Source organism: Numida meleagris, unplaced genomic scaffold, assembly GCF_002078875.1.
Source record: "Numida meleagris isolate 19003 breed g44 Domestic line unplaced genomic scaffold, NumMel1.0 unplaced_Scaffold119, whole genome shotgun sequence".
Classification (NCBI taxonomy): domain Eukaryota; kingdom Metazoa; phylum Chordata; class Aves; order Galliformes; family Numididae; genus Numida; species Numida meleagris.
In genome coordinates, this window is record NW_018362987.1 from 1539467 (window position 1) to 1561804 (window position 22338).

Consider the following 22338-nt stretch of genomic DNA (forward strand, 5'->3'; position numbering starts at 1 on the left):
GCAGAAGCGCAACCAGAATAACTGAGTGCATTACATCTCAAGTGAGGTTAATTTGCTGACAGATGACATACTTGCTGCTAGGTTTTAAGAGATCACAAATCTGATCCCTTATTAGGTGAGTCTCTGTGAAACACACAGAATGAAATCCTCGCCGTCAACAAATTTTACAATATACCCTGAAGGTCCCCATTACACCAAAGACGGTCAAGCCAAAGCCTTCATCAACAAGGTGATTGACTTAGCAGTACTACACTGTTTCCTTTCCCAGGGCCACTGAGAAACATGGTAATTACCCTGCTCAGTGTCATGGTGAGATGGCCATGCCACAGCGTTGTGGTTTAACAGAGTCCCCAGCATAAAACCGAGAGCTCTAGAACACATCCTTATCCCCACACTTCTCTTTCCCCTTACTCTATCAGCTTTAAAGGCTTTGCGTACACTGTTCGAGTCTCTGTCTATCCTGGCTAGTACCAGAAGCAGTGCAGGCAGCAGGAGCAGGAGGTGACCATCCCTCTGCATTCAGCCCTGGTGAGGCCGCCTCTCAGTGCTGTGTTCAGTGTTGGGCCCCTCACCACGAGAAGGACATAGAGGCCCTGGAGCATGTCCAGATAAAGGCAGCAAAGCCGTGAGGGGTCTGGAGCACAGGTCTTATGGGGAGCGGCTGAGGGAGCTGGGGTGGTTCAGTCTGGAGCAGAAGAGGCTCAGGGGAACTTTGCTCTTGCAGTTTTGCCTTTGTTCAAGCTGCTTCACACCCCAACGGGTCAGTCTCTCAGCCTGTGCCACGGGATGCCTCTTTTTGTCCTTTTCCACGCTTTTCGGGGCACATCATGACGGTGTCGCGACGCTTGCAGCCGTCCCAGCCCTTCACCAGACACCTCCTGCCCGAATCCCCTCAGGAGACAGCTCCACCCGGAGGAGAGAGATCCCCGCCCTATCTGGGGCGGCCCGTCAGTTCTCCGGCAGGCAGCAAGGCGCTGGGGCGCGGCTCCCGCGCGAAGGGAGGTGAGAGGAGCCGGCAGCCGGCAGCCGCGTCGCTCCTCCTCTTCCTTCAGCTGCCGCCATGGCGCTGCGCCGCGCCGGCTGCCTGCTGCCGCTGCTGGTAGCGGCGGCAAGCGCGGGGCTGGGTGGCTACTTCGGCACCAAGTCCCGTTACGAGGAGGTGAACCCGCACCTCGCGGAGGACCCGCTATCCCTCGGGCCCCATGCCACCGCCGCCCGGCTGCCCGCCGCCTGCGCCCCGCTGCAGCTCCGCGCCGTGCTCCGCCACGGCACCCGCTACCCCACGGCTGGGCAGATCCGCCGCCTGGCCGAGCTGCACAGCCGCCTCCGCCGCGCCGCCGCCCCGTCCTGCCCCGCCGCCACCGCGCTGGCCGCCTGGCCGATGTGGTACGAGGAGAGCCTCGACGGGCGGCTGGCGCCGCGGGGCCGCCGCGACATGGAGCACCTGGCACGCCGCCTGGCCGCCCGCTTCCCCGCGCTCTTCGCCGCCCGCCGCCGCCTGGCGCTGGCCAGCAGCTCCAAGCATCGCTGCCTGCAGAGCGGCGCGGCCTTCCGGCGCGGCCTTGGGCCCTCTCTCAGCCTCGGCGCCGACGGTGAGCCCCTCGGGGACCGCGGGGTGCGGTGGCCGCCCTCGGCGCTGGTGTCCCCGGCCGGCCCTCCGCCGCGACGGAGCTCCCAGAGGGCTCCCATGGGCAGCCCTCCTCTATCCTCATCCTCGCCGGTCACCTCCCGCAGGGAAGGCGCCCCGCGCTGAGCGCTGCTTTTCTTTTCAGAGACCGAGATTGAAGTGAACGACGCCCTGATGAGGTTCTTTGATCACTGCGACAAGTTTGTGGCCTTCGTGGAAGAGAACGACACAGCCATGCACCAAGTGAATGCCTTCAGGGAGGGCCCAGAGATGAGGAAGGTGTTGGAGAAGGTGGCGAGTGCCTTGTGTCTGCCAGCGAACGAGCTGAATGCAGGTAACAGAGCCTGCCTCGGATACACTTGGTGCTCGGTCTGACTCAGAATACACTGTAGTTATGTGGAGTTCGTGTTTAAAATACAAGCTGAACCAGATGCAGCCATGCAGCATTCAGTGCGTGGGGTTACAAATATGTGTCAGTGTTGCATACTTGTTAGTCAACAGTCAGACGTGTTGGTGTGCTTGTTAGTCAACAGTCAGAAAGAAAACACATCTGGAAGTATCTTCCTTAAAGATGAGTGAGTGGTATCAGCTTTACCTTTGTTTTAGGGGCTCAACTTTACCTTTGCTTTCAGGGTTATGAGTGTGTTACCTTCTTTTGTAAAATGTTGCAATTCAGGCATGCAGATATTCCAAGGAAAAGGCAAATAGGTGTGTCTGTGTTGTACTGCCGCTTGTCTGGAAGGACCAAGTTTCCCATGCTGAGGGAAACCCCAGAAGTAGACACTGCTGTGATTTCCAGCATTCCCCCAAGATGCAGTCCTAAAACAGCGGCATGCTGCAGCTCAAACCCAGCCGGCAGTGTGCAGGTTGAGCAGTGGCATCCGGAGGACTGCTCTGTAACGAACAGGCACGCCTCCATCTGCTCCTCTTCTGCCTTTTGTGGTAGTAAGGATACCTCAGCAGTGGACACCTATCACATGTGCATCAGCATCCAGTGTGGAATGTGTTGTTTAGTTTTGTTTTATTTCCCTGTCATATCAACTGTAATGTGAAGAGCTTACAGTCTGAAATTTGCATTCTGCACAATAACTCTATTGGAAACTTTCTTGCTTGGCATTCGGACAGGTGATTGTTTTCAGCACTAAATTGTAGTTACTTGCTGCAGGAGAAAGTTGGGGAAAGTTGCTAGTTTCTGTGGTGGTGGTTTTATCTTTTGCTGTTTCTTGGATTTATTGCAGATTTTGTTCAAGTGGCTTTCCTCACCTGCTCGTATGAGTTGGCTATAAAAAATGTGACCTCCCCCTGGTGTTCACTCTTCAGTGAAGAGGACGCTAAGGTAGGTGCTAAATATAAAGGGCAGAGAGATTTGAGAAGCCTTCAAAAGATGCCTTGGTGTTTGGGTATAGTTCTGTGGGCAGCCAGAAGTTGTAAGTTCTGTGCCACTCGTTCTTTAACCTAATGAAGAGCTGCATTGGTCTCTAAAGAGCTGTGGGTTAATCAATCAGTAGGACTGAAGTATCTTCTGCATTCAGACTTAAATACTGCCACAGTCTTAATTTGTCCTGATTAAAATGATCTTTTCCTCTTGTGCGCTTAATTCATTTAATGCCTTTTCTTTCTGTAACACCTGAAGTGCTCTGGACAACTTTGTTTTGCATATGTTATTTTTGTATGATAAAATGTCTTGATTCTAGAGGTCTTTTAGGTCAAATAAGGTCTTTTAGGTCCTCTATGACTTCTTTTTTGAGGACCATCAGATATCTAAATCTAATTCCTGCAAATAAAACTAGTAGAACCTGGATAAATATGACTTGCTTTGGATTCCCCTTTATTCAAAAAGTACCGGATTACCCTTTGGAGGGATTGAGAGATTTGAGGATTAAGGATGATGCCATTTATTTGGCACTGCAAAACATGTTCAGCAAGGTCCCTGCAGAGGCTCCTAAAAGAAGCTTAGCAGCCCTGCCGAGGAGAGAAATCCCCTACTTAGGGACATGGTTGGCCAAAGGGTGGGCAGTGGAGTGAGGAGGAAGTGGTCTCCTCTCAGAGAAGAGGAGGGTCAGCAGGAACTTGTGCTGTTCCCTTCTAATAATTTAGTGAGGGGAAAAGCTTGCTGATTAAACTGTTACTGGGCATGTTAAGAATATGGGGTGTTTGAGCGGCTTTGGAGAAAGACTCTACAAGACTGAATTGCCCAGCAATGCAGTGACAGTTGTTTCACACCATGTTGTGTGAAATTATGTACATGGGGTAAGAAGTTAAAGCTTCATTAATGAGGTGGTGGGGCTCTCAGATCCAATATTTTTTTTTCACTGTATGCAAAAGGAAAAAACTTGTGAACTGTGTAACTTTAGGTCCTGGAGTACCTGAATGACCTGAAGCAATACTGGAAGAGAGGATATGGCTATGACATCAATAGTCGCTCCAGCTGCATTTTATTCCAGGATATCTTCCAGCAGTTGGACAAAGCAGTGGATGAGAGCAGAAGGTAAATTTAAAAAAAAAAAATAAAAAATCCTGAGTTGGATTTATTTTGAATAGAAGTTAAGCACTTCAGACACAAGAATGCTAGGAGAGTTTGGTTAGGAAAATTTGTAATAGAGAGAATAATGGAGCATTATTACTGTAGAGTATGAATAGGGTTGTGTTTTTTTTTTTTCCCATTGATGCTCTTGTGCCCCGTGGATTTATTTCCATCTTTTAACTTATTGATCTGCACAGGCCTTCAAGGGACAGGAATTTAGTGTATCTGACAATGGTGTTTTTTTTTCCTGATGAACAATGAACTTTGTTTAAAATGTCCTTGTTAAAAAGCATTGGTGGTGAAAGTGGAAAGGCTCTGGGTTAAAAAAAAGGAATGTGATATACTCTGCTTTCTGGTTACTTAAACACTTCAGCATGAAAATCTTGTTTTCTTTCCACATGTGTTTGATATCTCTTGCGCTATTGAAGTTTTCTGTTCAGGTTAAAGGTACTGAATTGCAATTTCAAAAGAATAATTATTCAAGATGAATCCAAACACTTGGTGACCCTAGACAAGAGCTACCTGTTGCAGAATCCACCAAGCCTGAACTGTAACAGCAAACCAGCCTTGTCATGCCTGCTTCTTTGTAACTACAGAAAAGCAAACTTAGGGCACTATACACCTGTAGAAACAGGAGAAAGGCATTCAAGCCCTTAAGCTGTTGTAAAAGTCTTGGTTTGTTGCACAAACATGAAGCCAGTAATTTAGCCAGCTGGCTGAAGAACTCTCTCTTGGATATTTAGCTTAACATCCTTACTCATCTGCAGCAAAACTGCCCATTGGGAGCAACACAGTAGGTGTAGGAAGTTGTTAGATCTCCCAAGAATCTGTTAGCAGACTTGAAGATAGCACAAGCAAGTCTTCAGAGGTGGGTGGTCTGATGAAGTGGTTTGTGTTCGGCTAGTACCATGGTTTGACAAGTCATTTTGTGTCAGAGAAGGAAGAACAGCAGTGGTACTCCTTCCAGGAAGTCTTACAGCCCTCAGAACTGCCTTTAAAGCGCCATGGAGGTACCTATGCTTCCTTAAAAGTAAAAGACAAGATGCCCATGTTATTGTGTGTGTTGTTTACTCCTATCAGCTGGTATCAGTCAGCAGCAGTGATCTGGTGTGACATAGAGAAAACAGCATAGAAAACAAAGGCTTTAGTTATGGATTTGGGTGTTCCAGTAATAAAATTTCTGGGAGCTGCATTAGACTTAAACATAGTGTGTCCACATGTGAATAATTTGTGACCTGTAGGAATGTCATTGTTCAAATAGAGGAATTACAAATTCATAGCTTAGTGATCAGCCATATGATTCAGTGTGGAAATATTTACAAAAGTACACAGAATCAAAGATGCAATATCAAGATTGTATAAACATTGTACCTTTAAATAGTTTATTGGAATCAATGTATGAGGAACTTAAGGTGACCAAATTCAGCTTTGATATTGATATAGAAACAGTAATTGTACGTGGTGGATGTACTGTCATTCCTAGCATCCTTGGGGCTTTAGTTCAAAATTTAGTATACTGAAGTAGGTCAAAAATATGTAATTTTTTTTTTGTATTTTAGGAACAAAAACTTAAATCACTGATACTTGAAGCGATATGTGTGTATTTTTTTACTTGATAGCATGTAAGAAAGCACTTTTTTTTTTCCCTGTCAGTTGACAGATTGAAAATAGAGGTAACCTTGCAATTTTGTATCAGAGGAATGATCCATAAAATTGTGAAGTCTTCTTCCTTGGAGATCTTCAAAAGCTGCCTCGACACTGCCCTGGGATATGGCCTCCAGAGGTCCCTTCTCACCTCAACCATTCTGTAATGCCATTCATTTCTTAGCAGAGAGGACTGCGAAGAAGTTCATTTAGATTTTTGCATACTGAAGATCTGAGGTAGACATCAACAGTGATAGAAGATGTATCTGTTAAGTCATTTAAAGCAGAATTCTCAAACAGTCATTTGGCTTTTTTGTTGTGCTTCAGTGCTGGATGCAGAGAGATGCTCTGTGTTAAGCCCTCTTCATTTTGCTATGAACAGGCTAGAACTTGGCAGTTGTAAGCATGAAACCAACGTAGCACTGGGGACTAATTGTGAAGGAAAGGTGGGCAGAAGGAAGTAGCTGTTGATAGCAACCTCTCTGCAGCCAGCCTGGAAATTGTGCTGTCAAATCACTCTGGCATTTGGAAATCTAAGGCTGTCAGAGCTGCTCATCCCTCTTATTTTGAGAGTGGTGGAGTCAAAACTGTGATTATAGTAGATTGCCCTTTAAATAAACCTCTCCTGTATCCTTTCTTCAGCCTACTGGAAATCTAAATAAAAAATGCATGAGGCTGTAGGTCATTAACGTCCAACTGTGAACAGATTGACAAGGACACTGCTGTGATTGCTTCTATATATGCTGTGTCTGCCTCTGTGAAGTGGGAAAATACAAACAGAATGAGGAGATGAACTGCAGGTTAAAAGTGAGCAGACAAGCAGAGCAAAACTCCTCTGCCCTTCCGAATCTCAAAAAAAAAACTTCTTAATGTAGCTTGACTCATATAAGGAGAATGATCAGTTCTGTTTGCTTTTAGTGTATTTATTCTATGAACAGTAAAAGCCTTTAAATCCTTAGAAGGTAGCTTTAATTCTTAATTGCATATTAACTCTTTAAGGTTAATAATGATAAAGCTATAGCTGACAAAATCCACATCTGCGCTTCTAGTTTATTGAGAGCTCAATCAGCAGCCCCTAAATTTCTTGGGAAGAGCAGGTGTTGGAGGCAGAATAGTAAAGGACTGAGATAGTCTCATCCTGTCTTAGAGCTTTGGCCATGGAATCAGAATCACAATATCTCACATTGGGAGGGATCTATAAGGATCATGGAGTCCAATTGTAATATTTAAAACATCTCATTTAGCAGTGAGATGTTGAGAAGAAGTGTTGAAGGCCAGCAGATAGACATCCATTGGGACGGTCTCTCCTCATAAGGATGGTCACTGTGAGTCCCTTCTTGTTTGAAAGGAAACAAGTAAAAATGTCACTGGTTAAAACTTGTCACTAGAACCCATCTAGAAGAGTCCTGAGCTTCTGCTGATAAGCTGTAAAATCAATTGTGATCAGACATGATCACAAATGAGACAATTCCAGGGATGCCTGGAAGACAAGGACCCACAGAAGCCAAAATGCAGGAATACAACTGGGCTTTCTACCTAAACTGGGGAGCTGAGGGTTCGGACAGGCACCCTATCCTACATCATCCTTTTGCTCACCATGGGTGGTGTTGCAGTCCCTTGTGAATTAAGCACATGGCTCCATGAGGCTGGCACCTCTAAGCCTGGACCTCCAAATGACAGAGCACAACTGATGGAATCAGTGAGGTTGGAAGAGACCTCTAAGACCATCAAGTCCAACCAGCTCATCCTTGAGCTTCTGTGGCTGCCCTTGGAGCTGCTGCACCCTCATTTTTGTTCATTACCAGGTCCTGGTTATGTGGGAGGAAGCTTGCCTCCTTTTCCCAGCCAAGAGAGCCCTCTCTGAGCATGGAAGAGATGAACGTTTTCAGTCAATCCAGTATATGCTGACAGTCTGCAAATGGCCAACTAAACAACTAGCCAACCTACTGCCAGTCCCCGTCCTATGAACTGCTGACCTCCCAGGGAAAAGTTCAGGAAAATTGTTTCATTCAGGAAAGTTATTTCATGGCATTTGCTGCAGGACATGTAGCTGAGAGGGAGGAATCCTCCCAAGCACAGAAGAACATCTCCCATTTTATGGAAACACCAAATTGTGCAGGAGATAACCAACTGGAAAACACAAACTTACATCCTGACACAGGGGATCATCTCTAGTAGTTCATTTTTCCACCCAACTAAAATGAACCACTCAAGTCTGAAGCTGCAGTCAGTGGGACCTGGTGTGAGCTCGTACACAGCATGGAACGTGTGCCATGGCACTGCACGTTGCCTCTGAGTGCCAGGGTTACAAAGCAAAAAATGAGCAGTCCTTCAAGATTGTAAGTTAACAGCCCCCTCAGAATAACATATTATAAAATCACGTTATACTTGTTTATTACATTCCCAAGCTTGAACGTGTTATTCAAACAAGATTTTCCTTTTTTTTCTTTACTGAATCTGATAGGAAGATTAGAATAAAAAATTATGTAAACACATCTTGATGGTTCTAACAAAAAAAAAATGATGAAACCTGTGCATTTTCAAAAAAAAGAAAACGTCACTGGGATGTTGTACTGCAAGTTTCTGATAGACAAATCAAATGTAAGTACAAATTTATGTCTGGTAAAGGCCAAAAAAATGAATCAAGCAAAATTTATCCAAAGCATGTTGTCTAAAGAATGGTGTGATGTATGCAGTGAAAACTATGTTAAGTTGACAGGAGTTAGAATAGTAGCAGATGACTTCAAATATTTTCAGTGATTTCTCAAATATATTATAAAAGCAAAAATATTTGCACAATTCTGTGATATTTAAAGATACTATAAAAATTTAATTGGGAAGAATCACTGTTCAGTTGCATTGTGTCAGTCTCTTATGTTGTGTTGCTACCCCAAATGGAAGCAGGTAGTGAGTTTGTGCACATGTGTAAAGAATGGAGACCCTGGCAAAAATGGAGATCTGGCAAAATTCAAAGCTGGGTGAGCAGGCTGCTTACACTGTGTCTTCTGAAGTGGGAGCTGAAGGCATCTCGAGCATATTGCCTTCTGCAAAAGGAGCATGTAACCCCATCCCACGACGTCAGGTGGCACTATTAAAGCACTGAAGGCTTGAGTACAGTCTCCTTTAGGCAACCTGGTGCACTTAAAAATAGGTGGAAATCTGCCACCACCAATGTAGGAGAGCACCTTGCATCTCTTGATCGGGAGAATGGAGGTGCAACTAACAATTTTTCATCTAGGGAGGCAAATTGAGAGTACAGCTGAAAACAAGAAACCATACACAAGGAAAAAACGTATATTTTTTAGCTGTAGAAAGTATTTAGTTGTGTATGCATGCATCGTTTTTTATTTTTAATGGTATAGCACAACTTTGGGGCAATGGGTTAAATACATCTGCAGCTGTTCATTGCTCTGCGGTGATGAAATTTTGTCTTATTTAGCTGTGTTTAACGCTGATATGCAACTCTGGTTTGTTCTGAAGCTACAGGAAGAATGTTTTTATTTCCAGAACCTTACTGTTGCTCCAAGTTCTCCTTTTTTTATTGAAAAGTTTAGTTGGGGCTATCCAGCAGCAGAAGCAGGAGCATTTCTACTCCAGCAAGGAGTTACCGTGTGTGGATTTGCATTTCTGTTCTAGGCTTGTTGGTGGAGAATGGCGTTGACAGCTCTGCATTTTATAGCATATTTCAAATATTTATATTTAGCAGTTTGTCCTGTTTTCATTCCTTGTTACAGCTGAAATAAAATGAGAGCTTTTACTTGTAGCCCTGTTTCTTCCATGAAGCTTTTGTTGACCCAGCAATCTGATTGCTCATCAGATTTCTAATTATTTGCCTAATTAGTTGCCTTATTAAAGCTTGCTCTTCTTTCTACTTGGAAAAATATCTTCTGGTGATTAGTCATCCCTTAAGAAAATGATGAAAATTACTCAAATTCTCAAGATTTTAACTATAAGGCTGTTAGAGAGTAGGTATTTGATGGGCATCTAGGTTACAACTGTAATGTCTTGGATGTGAATGTTTAGCATCGTACATGTACCCAATTCTTCTGCGCCTTCAGTAGCAATAAAATGTTAATGTCCAGTAAAGGTTAATTGCTCTTCCTTGAGACCTTACCACTGTTAAGTAGGTTCTTCCAAGACCACATTCCTCTATTCCTTCTTGCCTGTTTGTAAGGCAATATAGTGATCACACATCTAGAGAGAGTTTGAGTGCCACAACTCTCCCATAAGAAGTTCCTTATTTAAAAGAAAAAAAAAATATTGTAGGAGTGGAGTAAAGTTAAACCAGGTGAGCTGTGCTGAAATGGCATACTTGGGAAGTTGTCCAAGTCCACAAAGAGCTTTATTTTTGTGAAAAGGAAAGGATTAAATTCTTCTCATGTCTGTCTGTTATGGATAGCATATAATCAGACCATGCAACTATATGGCGAATAAGCCAATGGAGTAATACTCTTCCCTGAATTGTTGGTTTTTTTCCATACTGGAACATTACGGAAAGTGTCCCTACTCTTCATTACATGGGGAAAACTGACGGGTAGTGATGCACTTGTACTGCTGCACTTGGCGTTGTGCTGCTATGGAAGAACCTTGAAAGGCTGCTCTGCATTTGTTTGAAGAGTTAGTGTCCAATTTCCCAGAGCTATGGTATTTGGAGATGTTTTAACTGTGGTAGATAGAGGAGCAATGGATGAGTAGCTCCCTGCCTCAGAAGAAGATTTGAGTTCTTGGTTTGATGTGTTTTCACTTCAGTGTAAGTTGTGTGTGTTGTGCACAGTTAGTGACTGAAACCTGCTACAGTTTCTTTTCCTTCTAACATGCTGCTGAATAACCAAACCTGAATCGCATCTGCCCTTCTCAATTGCACTAGCAACTTCTGAATCTGTTGGCCAAGCTTTGCAATAGGCTAGAGAGTATGGGAGAGAGCACCAGGAGAGCACTACCAACAGGAGCTGTGAGTGTTGATGAGAGATCCCTGTATTTTGGTAGTTAATGCAGTACAAAGCTGCTAATCTTTCAGAAATGTAGCAACCATAACAGCTCCATAACTGAATAAGGGTGAGTTTTAAAAAATGGTTGTGGCACCCTTCAAGAATATCAGCTATTCACTAAAGCTATTTTACTCTTTTTCTTCTAGCTTCAGATACTTATCAAGTCTACCTTTCTTGCTCCTGAAAGAGAACATAAAATACCTGTTATTACCTGTACTGTCCAGTTGAACTGCTAGAAGGCTTTGTGGAGCCATCTCAGAGTTTGTGTGGCTAGTGGTTCAAAATACTAACCGAGGTGCATATACAAATAACAGAATATTTGATGGTTTCCTCCAGTACAGAGAGCTTAGTTTTTTGGTTTTTTTTTTCTTAAATAAAAATAAAAAAAACACATTTGGACTTTGTTCAAGATTGAGGTTGATCTTTGTAATTATACAAGGCTGAGACATAATGTAAACAGCTTAGTTTGCCAATTTATTGATAGCTTTTATTATCCTCTGTAAGTTCCCTCCCCCTCTGCAGGTCCATTCCCAACACAATTGTAATCGTTTAATAGTAAATACTGTTGCTTCTTGTGGGACTGCTTCAGGGGTGTCCTCTTCATATGATCACATTTCGGGGTACTAGGAGAGCTTGTGATGAGCTTCAGGGCTAAGGTGACTGTCACCTCATCTGCTAATTACATGGTGAGTACATAATGTACCAAAGAGTTGCTCGACCATGTATCTGTTCAGAGAGAATAGGCGTGTGCTAAGTGAAGTTTCTTTAATAAGATGTTTGTTTCACACAACAGCACATCAGCTCTGCAGGTGAACAGACTGTACTGCTTACAGTGAGACACCTGAAAAATACTCAAGTCTTGTTTTCATTTCAGAAAACGAGAGGAATTGGTGACTTCCACTAGTACTGTGAACAGCTCAAACAGCTTGGCCCTGGCGCTTTGTACCATACAGTATGTTTGAGTTTGATAGCTTCATCATTCAAAGATGGAGCTTTGGTGTGCTTAAGGGGTATTTTTGGAGAAACCAGGTAGAGACAGGAGTCTCTGTAGGTGCTTGCAGTGCATATAGCAGCATCTCTGTGCATTTGTTTCTGAAGTGCATGCGTGGTTGCTGACTTTTCTCTGGGCAGGACAGGGGACCTTCTGTGGGAAAGTGTGGCTTATCCTAGACCTACGCATTTAAAGTATTGTTTATGATTTTGAAACTTCCCCGAATGTACTTAACTTCAGATTAATTGCCTAATATTTCCTTTCTCAGAATTCCTCTGAAAAGATATTTCAGCATTTTTATAGGGTCATAGCCTTCTATCGAAGGAATTCAAAAACAAGGAAAAAAAACCAACCAGCTCTTGGCAGCTAACATACAAATATTTAGCATCAACATGCTGCTTCTGCTGTGATGCAATTGATCTCAGAGTTCCTGAGGAACGTAAGAGGTAGGTTCATTTGAAAAGGAGCGTTTGAAACTGCAGAAGCTCTGAAGTTAAGTGTAGTGAAGCCTAGCTGGCTTTGGGTCATTAACTTCTATGGGACTAGATAAAAGGTATTGCTGTTTAATCGGAATTTTAAATGAGCTTTGAGTGCTCTTTCTCAGTTTTTTAAGCTTGCTTTTTCCATGAAGGAGCTCATGGACATCCTTGCTAGACCAGAAGGAAATGTTCATCTCGACGGTGTTTGTGGTGGCACATTGTGTTGGTACTGCTTCTGAGAATTAACCAGCACTGCAGTCTGTTCTGCTATTTCAAGTGAAACTTTCATGCACAAGGACTTAATACCATTTGAAAGATTTTTCTTCTTTTCCTACCTGCTAAGAGCAGTCAGTATAGCACCTCTAAGATTTCTGCTGCCTCTGAGGTTCACCACTACCCCTGCATTCTCTTATCTCTGGTGTACTCTTGCAGATCTACAGTTCTAGCTGTTTTGATTTTTTTTTCCCCAGAAATAAATCACTGGGGGATATGGCATTAATGGAGAATTCATTCTATAGCTGAAAATAGAAGGCTTTGAGTTCTTTGTCCTGTTTTTTTTTTTTTGTGTCGGTCTGTTATAAGGACGGAATCTGGTCTAAGCTTTCTTGTTTAACAGTTGTTAAAACTTCTCTTCTAAAGTTGTTGGGGGAATTTTTATGTAACATTTGAAGGTCGGCCAGTTAAATGTTGCTGCAGGAAATATTTCTTCTTATTCCATTATCTCTTGGGTTTTGGGTTATCACTAGCCAAAAGTCACATTAGTGCTTAGGAAATGAACTTTTTTTGAAAGAAAAGTATTCTTCTATATCTAAGATAGTATTTCAGTAGACCTAGAAGAGTGGGAACAATCTACTGTTGAAGATGGGTGTGCTGATGCAGAAGAGTCAGTGTTAAACCCACACCTGCAAAAATCAAGGAGAACTGAAAATTGCCTGAGTGATAAATCCCATGCTTCTGTACAGGCCTTTTTTGGGGGGGATTGTGCTGATGAACATTCTTCATTTTCAGCTATGATAAGATGTACTTCCAAGGTTACAGCAAGGGCAGTGCAGAAGCTGGTGTCCTCATATCTCATGAACAAGCTCTGCTGCTCTTTCTGCCCAGTGAGAGCTGCTTCTGCTCCCCTGGGCGCACTTTATAAAATGAACATAATACAATCACCAGTAATAACTTGCAGGCAAACTCCTAATATTTTATGGCAAAGTTTTATTTATGTACAATTTCTTCAACTCGCATGAAAGTTGGAAATTAGTTGTTTCTTGTACTTTCCCAAGTCATTTATTAGTACAGTGGGGGGCGGGGGGGACTTGGATTATCACTAGCTTTGGTATGATACTGAGAACTTTGTCTGCTACTGATAGGCAATGCTGAGTCATTCTTTGATGGCAAAGAAGATTGAGTGTGGATATCTTGACCCTTCAGTTCAGAATCTGATTAGCTTGTGCTACTGTTCAGTGCTCCACTGATTGCACTGTGTGCTTCTGTTTTGACTTTATCAGAAACGTCTGTACAGTAATAACCTCTGCACATGCTGCAAAAAGGAAGTCCTTACTGATTTCACTGTAATAAAAAATATTACATTATCGTTGCTCTTTAATGGTGATTCTTATTTTCGTTGGATAATAAGAAACCTTGGTCTGAACCACAGTCATGACCATGGGGATTAAACAGGGAGTTTTTGAGTAGTCGTAGACAAGAAATCAAACATCTGGTGCTGGTGAGAGTCCAGGGAGATTTTCAAGTGTACTGTGGCAAAGAGGCTGTTAAAAAGGTGAGGTTGTATTGTACCATGAAACAGTTTTAATCCTTATTAAAATAATGTGCTGGCACTGTTGTGAATGGCAGAGGTTTGTTTTGTCTCCCACGTGGTTTGACCTGTCAGTGTGAGGATTTCAGGAGACAAAATAAAAACTGTAGTTAGAGTGAGAATGACCACCTTGTTTGTTCCATATTTGTCTTCACGAGGTTTTCTTTGTTTGTTCTTTAATACTTCTCTTGGTAAGTTTGATACTTCTCTTTGCTGTTTTGATTTAAAAAACAAGTTAGCCATGTTTTTATAGTTTACTTCTGTTCTAGAATTCCTGCTGGTATCAGCTGGAAAGCGAGGCCAAACCTTGCTATAAAGCCAGTACTGCTATAAAGCCACAATGTTAAATACATTTCTGTCTTAGCATCTCTGACTTTTTAGAAGGGCAGAGAGAGGAAGTGTGGATGGTGGGTGGTGGTGAAATCCAGTGGAGTGAATAATGCCTTTTGGAGACTCTGGCAGTGTATGTGCGTTACTGGCTTCCCTGCTTAGTAAACTAAAAGATACAAACTTCCACACTTAGAAACAAGCAGGTAGGTATGAAAGAGCATGCTGCTGGAGCAAAATGAAAATGTACCAGGTTGACACTGCTGGTTGCTATTCACACAAGAGTGCTTAAAGGACTTGAATGAAATGTCTGAAGTGACAGCCAGTGAGTGTTGGCTTCAACCAAGAAGTTCCTGTGGACTGGCATGCATGATGATTTAAAGGCAAATAAGGGATAAATGAAAAAGCATCTCCAGGAAAGAATAAAAAATGCAGACCAGGTCAGTGGAAATAACAATTGAGACTAGCATTGCTAAGCGTCTTGATGAGTGTGATATACCAGAAGAATGTCAAGTTGGTTCTTTGAAAGGATAGCATTTTTGGAACTCTCAGGGAAAATCAGCAGGCATGCAAATACGGTGACCTGGGAGATACAGTCTAGATTTCCAAGAAATCTTCAACAGGTTTCCTTACGAAAGAAGAAGAGCTGTCTGGAAGGGAAGATCCCTTTCTTGGGTAAAAAATGAATGAAAATGCAAGAAAGGGAGGGTAGGGATAGATGTTTGATTTTCCTAGCACAGGCAGGTCACTGGTAGAGATCTGTGTGGATCTAGGCTGCTCAGCATGTTGTAAACGACTGGGAAAAAGATGAGAAGTTAAGAAGTGCTGCAAATGCAGTACGTTTATTCAAGATAAGGCAAGACAATTTGTTCCAGCTAGAGAGGACCGTGGAAGGACCTTATTGGGCTTGAAATTTGCAGATCTTACCCAGTCATTTGAGCTGGAAATTGCAGGAGGTCAAAGGAAATATCCTTCTGTCTTCTCTAGGGGTGCATTTTCATTGCTGTTCCTATTTGTTTTCTGACAGGAGGGATGTGAGTGCACCCTAAAACCTAGCAAGGTGTGTGTGGAGGGGGGCTGTATGTGGGCTGGTCAAATGAGCAGGAGAAAGGAACTAAGTAAGGAAAGAGAAAGAGGTTGAAGGATTCCAAAAGCTTACAAGTTTAAAGTGAAGTAGCCAGGGAAAAGGGCCATGAATAAAATGGGGAGAAGTGCAGGCAGAACCTCTGGCCTTAGAGGAGCTGGCAGAGGCCTGCAGTGAATGGGCACCTCCTGATGCAGAAAAGATGTGTGTGGTTTGGAGGAAACACACAGAGCCTTTCTGTGGTTGTAATGCTTAATTGGAGCAGGAAACAGGTAGGTTTCTGATTTTTCTTTTTTAAATAATGTTGTGTCTGAGAGATGAATGTGCGTATCTCTATGTGCACGTATAGGGAGGATAGGCAGGTGGCTGAGCAGGGCTGTGCAAGGAATATTTCACACTGCACAAAGACTGCTTGTAGCAGGTGGGTGATACAAAGCCTGTCCTGCCAAGTTGGTCAGAGTCTGTGTTTGCAGGTACGTCCCCCAGTTAACCATTTTTCAGTTGCTTCAGAGCAGAGGAAACACCTCCTTTCCAAGCCAATCAAGATGTGCCCCATCTGTGGGTGGACTTCAGTGGTGGCAGGCAAGCAGGAGCGCAGCCAAATGTCACCCTTTGTCTGACAGTGTCTGACCCGGGCTTCTGAGTGCCCCTTGGAGGTGGTTCCAAAAAGCAGTGGGCAGGCGTTCCTCTGTGCTGCTGCCCTTAACCTGCTGCGAGCCAGTGCCTGTCTGTCCTTGGGTTGAACAAAGCGTAACATCTCATCTGACAGACTGGGTTAGACTGTTAGGGTTTGATCATTGACCGCTTTTGCTGACTGTGTGCGGGGGGAGTGTGATCTTTTTGGCCAGCAGGCAGTCTCAGGGATCAGCAATAGCAGAAGTCCTGCTTGTAATTGGCACTGATAAATTGTGGAGGAGGAAAAGCAGTTTGTGCGTTAAATCAGTAATTTGTTTGCCATGTGGGCAATCAGGTGGTTGTGGTTAGGTCAGAGGGAAGTAGGGTTTTGCTATAATTAACATGTGGATAAGTCTGTGGTTAGGTGTAGTTTTCATATTGAAACCAAATTGTCACTTGTCCTTTATTACAACAGTTGGGCAAAGCTTTGACTCCCAAACCTAGCAAAAGTAATGTGAAAACCTTGAAACTTTCCAGGTCTGAAGCAATGACAGTCTGTGAGCTTCTCTTCACCACACCTTGGATTATTTCAGAAAGAGCTTATTAAAAAGACATTTAAAAATTTAGATTTTTTTTTTTAGTATTTAGAATTGTTAGATTGTATTTCAATAGTAAATCATTTGTCTTTGTGGATGAGCTCACTCCATGGTTCATTGCGTTTTATTATTTGGTTACTTTGGTGCTGTCAGGGAACAAAAACCACCAAAAATTATTCAAATTATTCCTGTTAACCTCACCTCAGTATCCTGGGAAAAACTGGTAGGTGTTAGAGACAGGTTTGTGCTACAGCAAATCTGTGAAACCTGTAGTGCTTATGGAATTACAATATAATAAAATCTCAGAGAGCTTTTCCAAATTGTCTGTGTGATGGGAGAGTGGTTATACCTGTTCACAATGGATCTGTGCTAAGGGAATTCTAAGTTGCTGGGATGTCCTGGATGTCCTGGAGCCCTCCATGTGCTGACAGCTGAGGGCTTGATTCGTTTTGTGCATTAACAAAGCCTTGCAGATTCTCTGCCCTTGTCTAAAATTCTTAATGGGAGGAGGAAATGCTGTTTACAAACCTTGGACTGGATGATCTTGTAGGTCTTTTCCAACCTTGGTGATTCTATGATTCTGTGATTAACTGTTGCATGCTCATGGGATCTGTCTGTAGCTGGGAAGACCACAAGTGGCTGCATTCCCGCAGGAATCCTGAGAGTTGCCCCAAGATTATAAGTATACGCCTTTAATCAGGGTTTTACTTTTGTTTCACAGATTTGTATTGCGCTCTAGCTCTAGCCTAATTATGTTCACTATAAATTCTTATATTCTTTCTAAGAGCCAATAGCTTCAGATGGGACAAAACATAGGTTAGAAAGCTCAGGTGCAGTTTTTTTTTCTGTCTTTTAAATAGATGTCTGTAATGTACTGAAATCCTGAAACAGGCTCTTATCACAAATTGAAGTAAAACAAGTTCAAAGTCTACTTCTTTAAGCCTTGGCTGCTGGCAGCTGTGGTGCTGGTATGTTTGCTTTGAAGCACAGGCTCTTGCTGATCCTTTCCTTTTTTTTTTTTTTCTTTAGTTCAAAACCCATTTCTTCACCTTTGATTGTTCAAGTTGGGCATGCAGAGACACTTCAGCCACTTCTTGCACTTATGGGCTTCTTCAAAGATCCTGAGCCTCTCCGGGCAAACAATTACTTCCGCCAGGCACATCGGAAATTCCGCAGTGGCCAGATAGTACCTTATGCAGCCAACCTGGTGTTTGTGCTCTACCACTGCGACCAAGCAAAGACCTCTAAGGAGGAGTACCAAGTGCAGATGTTGCTGAATGAAAAGGTAATGCTGTTTCATCACTCAAATGAAACCATCTCTACGTATGCAGACCTCAAGAGCTATTACAAGGACATCCTTCAAAACTGTCACTTTGAAGAAGAGTGTGAATTGCCCAAATTCAATGGTACTGTTACTGATGAACTTTGATGGAATGAAATGGAGTGGCTGATTTGGAAACCAATCTCAGTTCTCTTCAACAGACGTCGTGAACAAACACTTTGGACACGTGCTGCTGCTGTGTCAATTCTCTAAGCTCTCAGATATGATGGCTGTTATTTACCTGGGTTGTCTCGGTCAGCTCAACGCGCTGTTTATTTATTACATAAGATGAATGACAAAACCAAATTCTGTAACAGGGATGTCCCTGAGCATTTGTAACAAATGTAGTGCAAGACGAAGCGTGCCTGTATATTTATGTGTACAGACAAGTAATTTCCTAGGTCATTCCTCTTATGAATGTGCTGTAGATAGAATTTAGAGCTGGGACAACTTTTTATTTTATCAAAGCAGAAGGTGCTTGAACTGATTCAGTATTGCTTTGTGCTGCCTTTTGGCTAGTTGTTGTTTTCCTTTGGCAGGCATGAAATAATGTAAACCTGTGAGCTTTTTTTTTTTTTTAACTCCTTTTCCTGAGTCTCTAGGAGGGAGAGAGTGTATGCTACTTCTCTATAGCTGCCTAACTTCTGCCTGGACAGCACCACATGAGCATCTCACTCTGGCACTGACAGCAGGAGGAGTTGCCTTTAAAGGGACAAGGATATATGATTCTTAAGTCCTCATTGACTCATCCAGCACTGCAAGTTAGCCATCAGGGTAAGTAAACTCTCCTGAAAAGGGAAGGGAGGAAGAGTGAAGGAGTGGGAGATATCCAAGAGCTCTTGAAAGGAAAAATGGCCGTGCAGCAGTTGTTCTATAAGCCATCTGGTGTTTCCTTTTACTTGACACCATCAGTTTCTCATGTTAAAGTTTAGGCTGGGGCGTTCAAGTGAGGCTCTGTAAGCAGTTTGAACATCTTGGCCCCCCTCAAATGCTGACCGTTTTCTTAGAACTTCTGGAGGTCTCCTGCGCATCCTGCTGCTTGGAACGATAGTTGCCAACCCTAAATCTGGGCAGGCTTCGGACTGTGAGAAGTATTTTGCTGAGACTTGACTTCTGCAAGCTTAAAGGCACAGAACCTGGTATCACTTAGATAGGCCTTATCCACTTGATAAACCAGCTTGTTCTTGAAATTGAACTGATTCTAAAGAAATTAACTACATAAAGGTACTGGTTATCTTTGAGTGTATCTGCACTTAAAGCAGGTCTACTTGCTGCTGAGAAATAGAAAGTATTTTAGAGTTTAACAGTGGAGCAGAAAGAGGAGAAATTAAGATAATTGTCCAGAAACGTCCAAAATACGGCAAGCCAAATAAAAATCCCTTCATTGCCCAGAAGGGAATGGCTGGGTAAATAGGCTGTCCCAAAGCAAATGCGGGTGTGGTTTTCTGGTACTGGCAGTTCCCAACATATGTGTGCCCTGTAACAAGTGCTCCAGAGCTCAGCCCATAAAGTGAGGGGCAGTTTGCTGGGTTGACTGGAGAGAGGGTGAAAGGGTGGTGTAACCTGTTACCACAGGAGTGTTGTAGGCACTATAAACATTTATACCCTCATTTACCTAGGTAGCCTCACCAGCAGAACTGAGAACTTAAATGATGGAGGGAAAGAAAAGAAAAAGGGAGTGAAACCTGGATGAGTTTAAAGTTCAGAAGTTAAAGTAATTGCAGACTTAGTTTATCTTTTTTTCCTAGAGGACTTGGACTTCCGTCGCTTTTTTTTTAAATATAGCTTATATAGAAACACTTCTGAGTTTACATATCTGTAAGTTAAGGAGCAATTGAAAAGATGTTTTTTAGGGTATCATTTTATGAGTGAAATCACTGTGAGGATTTTTTCCATCTGTTTTTGCTGTTGTAACTTAAGTGCTCTTCATAGAGTAGGACATAGGTCCTGTTTCTTTAGTGCACTGATTTCTACGGAGGCTGTGGTTCTGCTCAGCAAAAGTACTGATTAAAGCTGGTGGATGTTTTAGCATTGATGTCTTTGTAGAACACTTGCATGTATTAGCTCTGCAGGTCTTTTTCTGAAAGTGGGGAGGTGGCTAGGGAGGAATAGCTGTACTGGAACACCTGTAGGAATATAGGTCAGGATGGTTGCCAGCTCCAGCATGATCCTTCTTTGAGGCTGAGTCAATTGAGCATAATTACTGTGACAGGTAACTGTTACGAACTTTATTGCAAGGCAGTGTTTGAGGCAAGCTATGAAGAAAGAAACTTCTGTGTAAAGACAGTGAAATTTGTTAAATAGCAGATGTAAGGTTGAGAAAATTCACCTTTGGACATTTTTTTTTTGTGGTTGAGTCATCCTGTGATCATTCATGATACGAACAGAAGAAATGCGAGCTTTACTGCTGGAGATAAGTGGAAAGTTTCCGTTTGTCTGTTCTCTTACCCACTGTGTTTGTTAAAGATACTGTGTTCTTTGCAGAGGAAGAATGTGTTGCCCTGTTTTTCCTTTGATCGCAAACCAGATAAGGCAGAAGAACCAAATAATTATTTCTGTGGTGAAGCATCATTTGTTTCTGTATTAAACTTGATAGCTTGATAGATAAATTCTGCGCAAGGGAATTCAAGGATGACTCTTCAGAGGCTGTTTCCTATTTTGCCTTGGCTTAGAAGTCCATTGCATCTCCAGTGTAATGGGTGTATCTACAGTAGATATCACCAGTTAACCAAGAAGAAAAATGTGCAATTTGGTTTGTGATCTGTATGTAAAGGCTGGCCCCACTCACTCAGCTGGCATAATTAGGGGCTGAGCACAGAAATCTTGCACAACTGCTGCAGCAGCTGTGTTGAGATGTGTATGTGTGCTGGGCACTTGTTCATGTGACTAATTCTTGCTGCTAGGGATATGACTTCAGTATGACCCTGTTATTTAAAAAGAACAAAGAACACGCATCCCCAAACAACCAAAATTAAATTTGTACATAGACTAAAAAGGAAAAGTAAACAGGATCAAGTTATTTCCATGAAGTTGGGCACTGGCTCAGTGAGCAGGATCCAAATGGGCTGCCCCCTTTCATGGCGCTGCAAGTTGGCCCATCCTGGAAAAGCCCTGCAGGGAAAATGATGCCTTCACCTCCTGCATGCAACTCCAGACAGAACCCCTCCCCTCAGGCCTCCAGTGACACCTCCATGTGTAACTTTACCAAAACTGTAACTTTTCATTGATGGAAGACGCAGACTCCGTTCTTGGATGCTGGCATTAAACACACTTGAAATACATTTATTTTTGTTGGATGTCTAAAGCTTTACTAATGTTTCTGGAAAACTCATTTTTCCTTCCAGTTAAGTACTGTTGCTGTAATTCTGGCTAGCATGGAGCTCTCTGATCACTGCACGCAACATGACTTTGTGATACTATGGGACTAATTGGATGAATTTGGAGAACTGGTTTTGGATTTTCAGTGCTGTGAAATAAAGCTGCACACTTTCTTCACCTGTTTTATGAGCAGCAATAATGCAATCTGTAGCATCATGCCTGTATTCTGCTTAAAATACATTTGGCAGACTGCTATTCTTTGCAGTGTCTGGATGTTTCGAGTCTTCATGCTGTCACATTGTTAATATTAAAGTACATTAATTGAAACTTTACTTTCTCATTTTGACTTGAGTGAAAAATTACTCTTCTTTCCTGGAGCACTGATTTAAAACCAGTGATAGCCTTCTGGCAAGCTTTTCACAGGTATTACAAAATGCCTGGAGCTGTCCTGCATTCTGAAGTGAACAATGCACATCTTTCTGTGCAGTCCAGGGTCTGATGCAATGCTATTTTCCTAAACATTATCACCCTCTCACAGGAAATCAAAGCCGATTTCATAAGGAAGAATTAGAAACAAACCTCACACAATACATTTTAACCTGTCCTTTTATAAATACTTGGCACTAGAGCCTCATTACTAAATATCAGTTAGTTTGTTAATTCTCTGATTCTCTACAGAAAAGCTCTGCCTGCAGCATTTTCCTAAGTGTGCTCTCAGTGAACTCATATCTTTGATCAAAGGCTCTTTCCTCATTTCTCCAACGTCTGTAATATTGAGATAGAAAACAATTGATGCTGCTTTGATTAAAATACCTGTACAGGAACAGGAAAAAAGGTGAAATTATTTTAACCAAGTAGGACTTGCTTCTTGGGAAAAGAAAAGGAAGAGCAGCCCTGCCACACACACACTTTTTAAAAAATTGTTTTAAATATAAGTATTATGTATTAATTATTTTTATTAATTGCATAGATTTTCAAAGGGAGGTTATTACAATCAACTGTTGGTCTGTAGTTGCT

The 22338-nt window shown here is 42.6% G+C and overlaps 1 protein-coding gene across 1 annotated transcript; it reads left to right on the forward strand.

Moving 5' to 3' along the window:
• Positions 1 to 973: 973 nt before the first annotated feature.
• Positions 974 to 21653, forward strand: MINPP1 (multiple inositol-polyphosphate phosphatase 1). The gene is made up of 5 exons (XM_021381868.1): positions 974 to 1592; positions 1773 to 1961; positions 2866 to 2963; positions 3982 to 4115; positions 17712 to 21653. The coding sequence occupies exons 1-5, from the start codon at positions 1061 to 1063 to the stop codon at positions 18109 to 18111; spliced, it is 1353 nt and encodes a 450-aa protein (XP_021237543.1). The 5' UTR covers positions 974 to 1060; the 3' UTR covers positions 18112 to 21653.
• Positions 21654 to 22338: the final 685 nt, after the last annotated feature.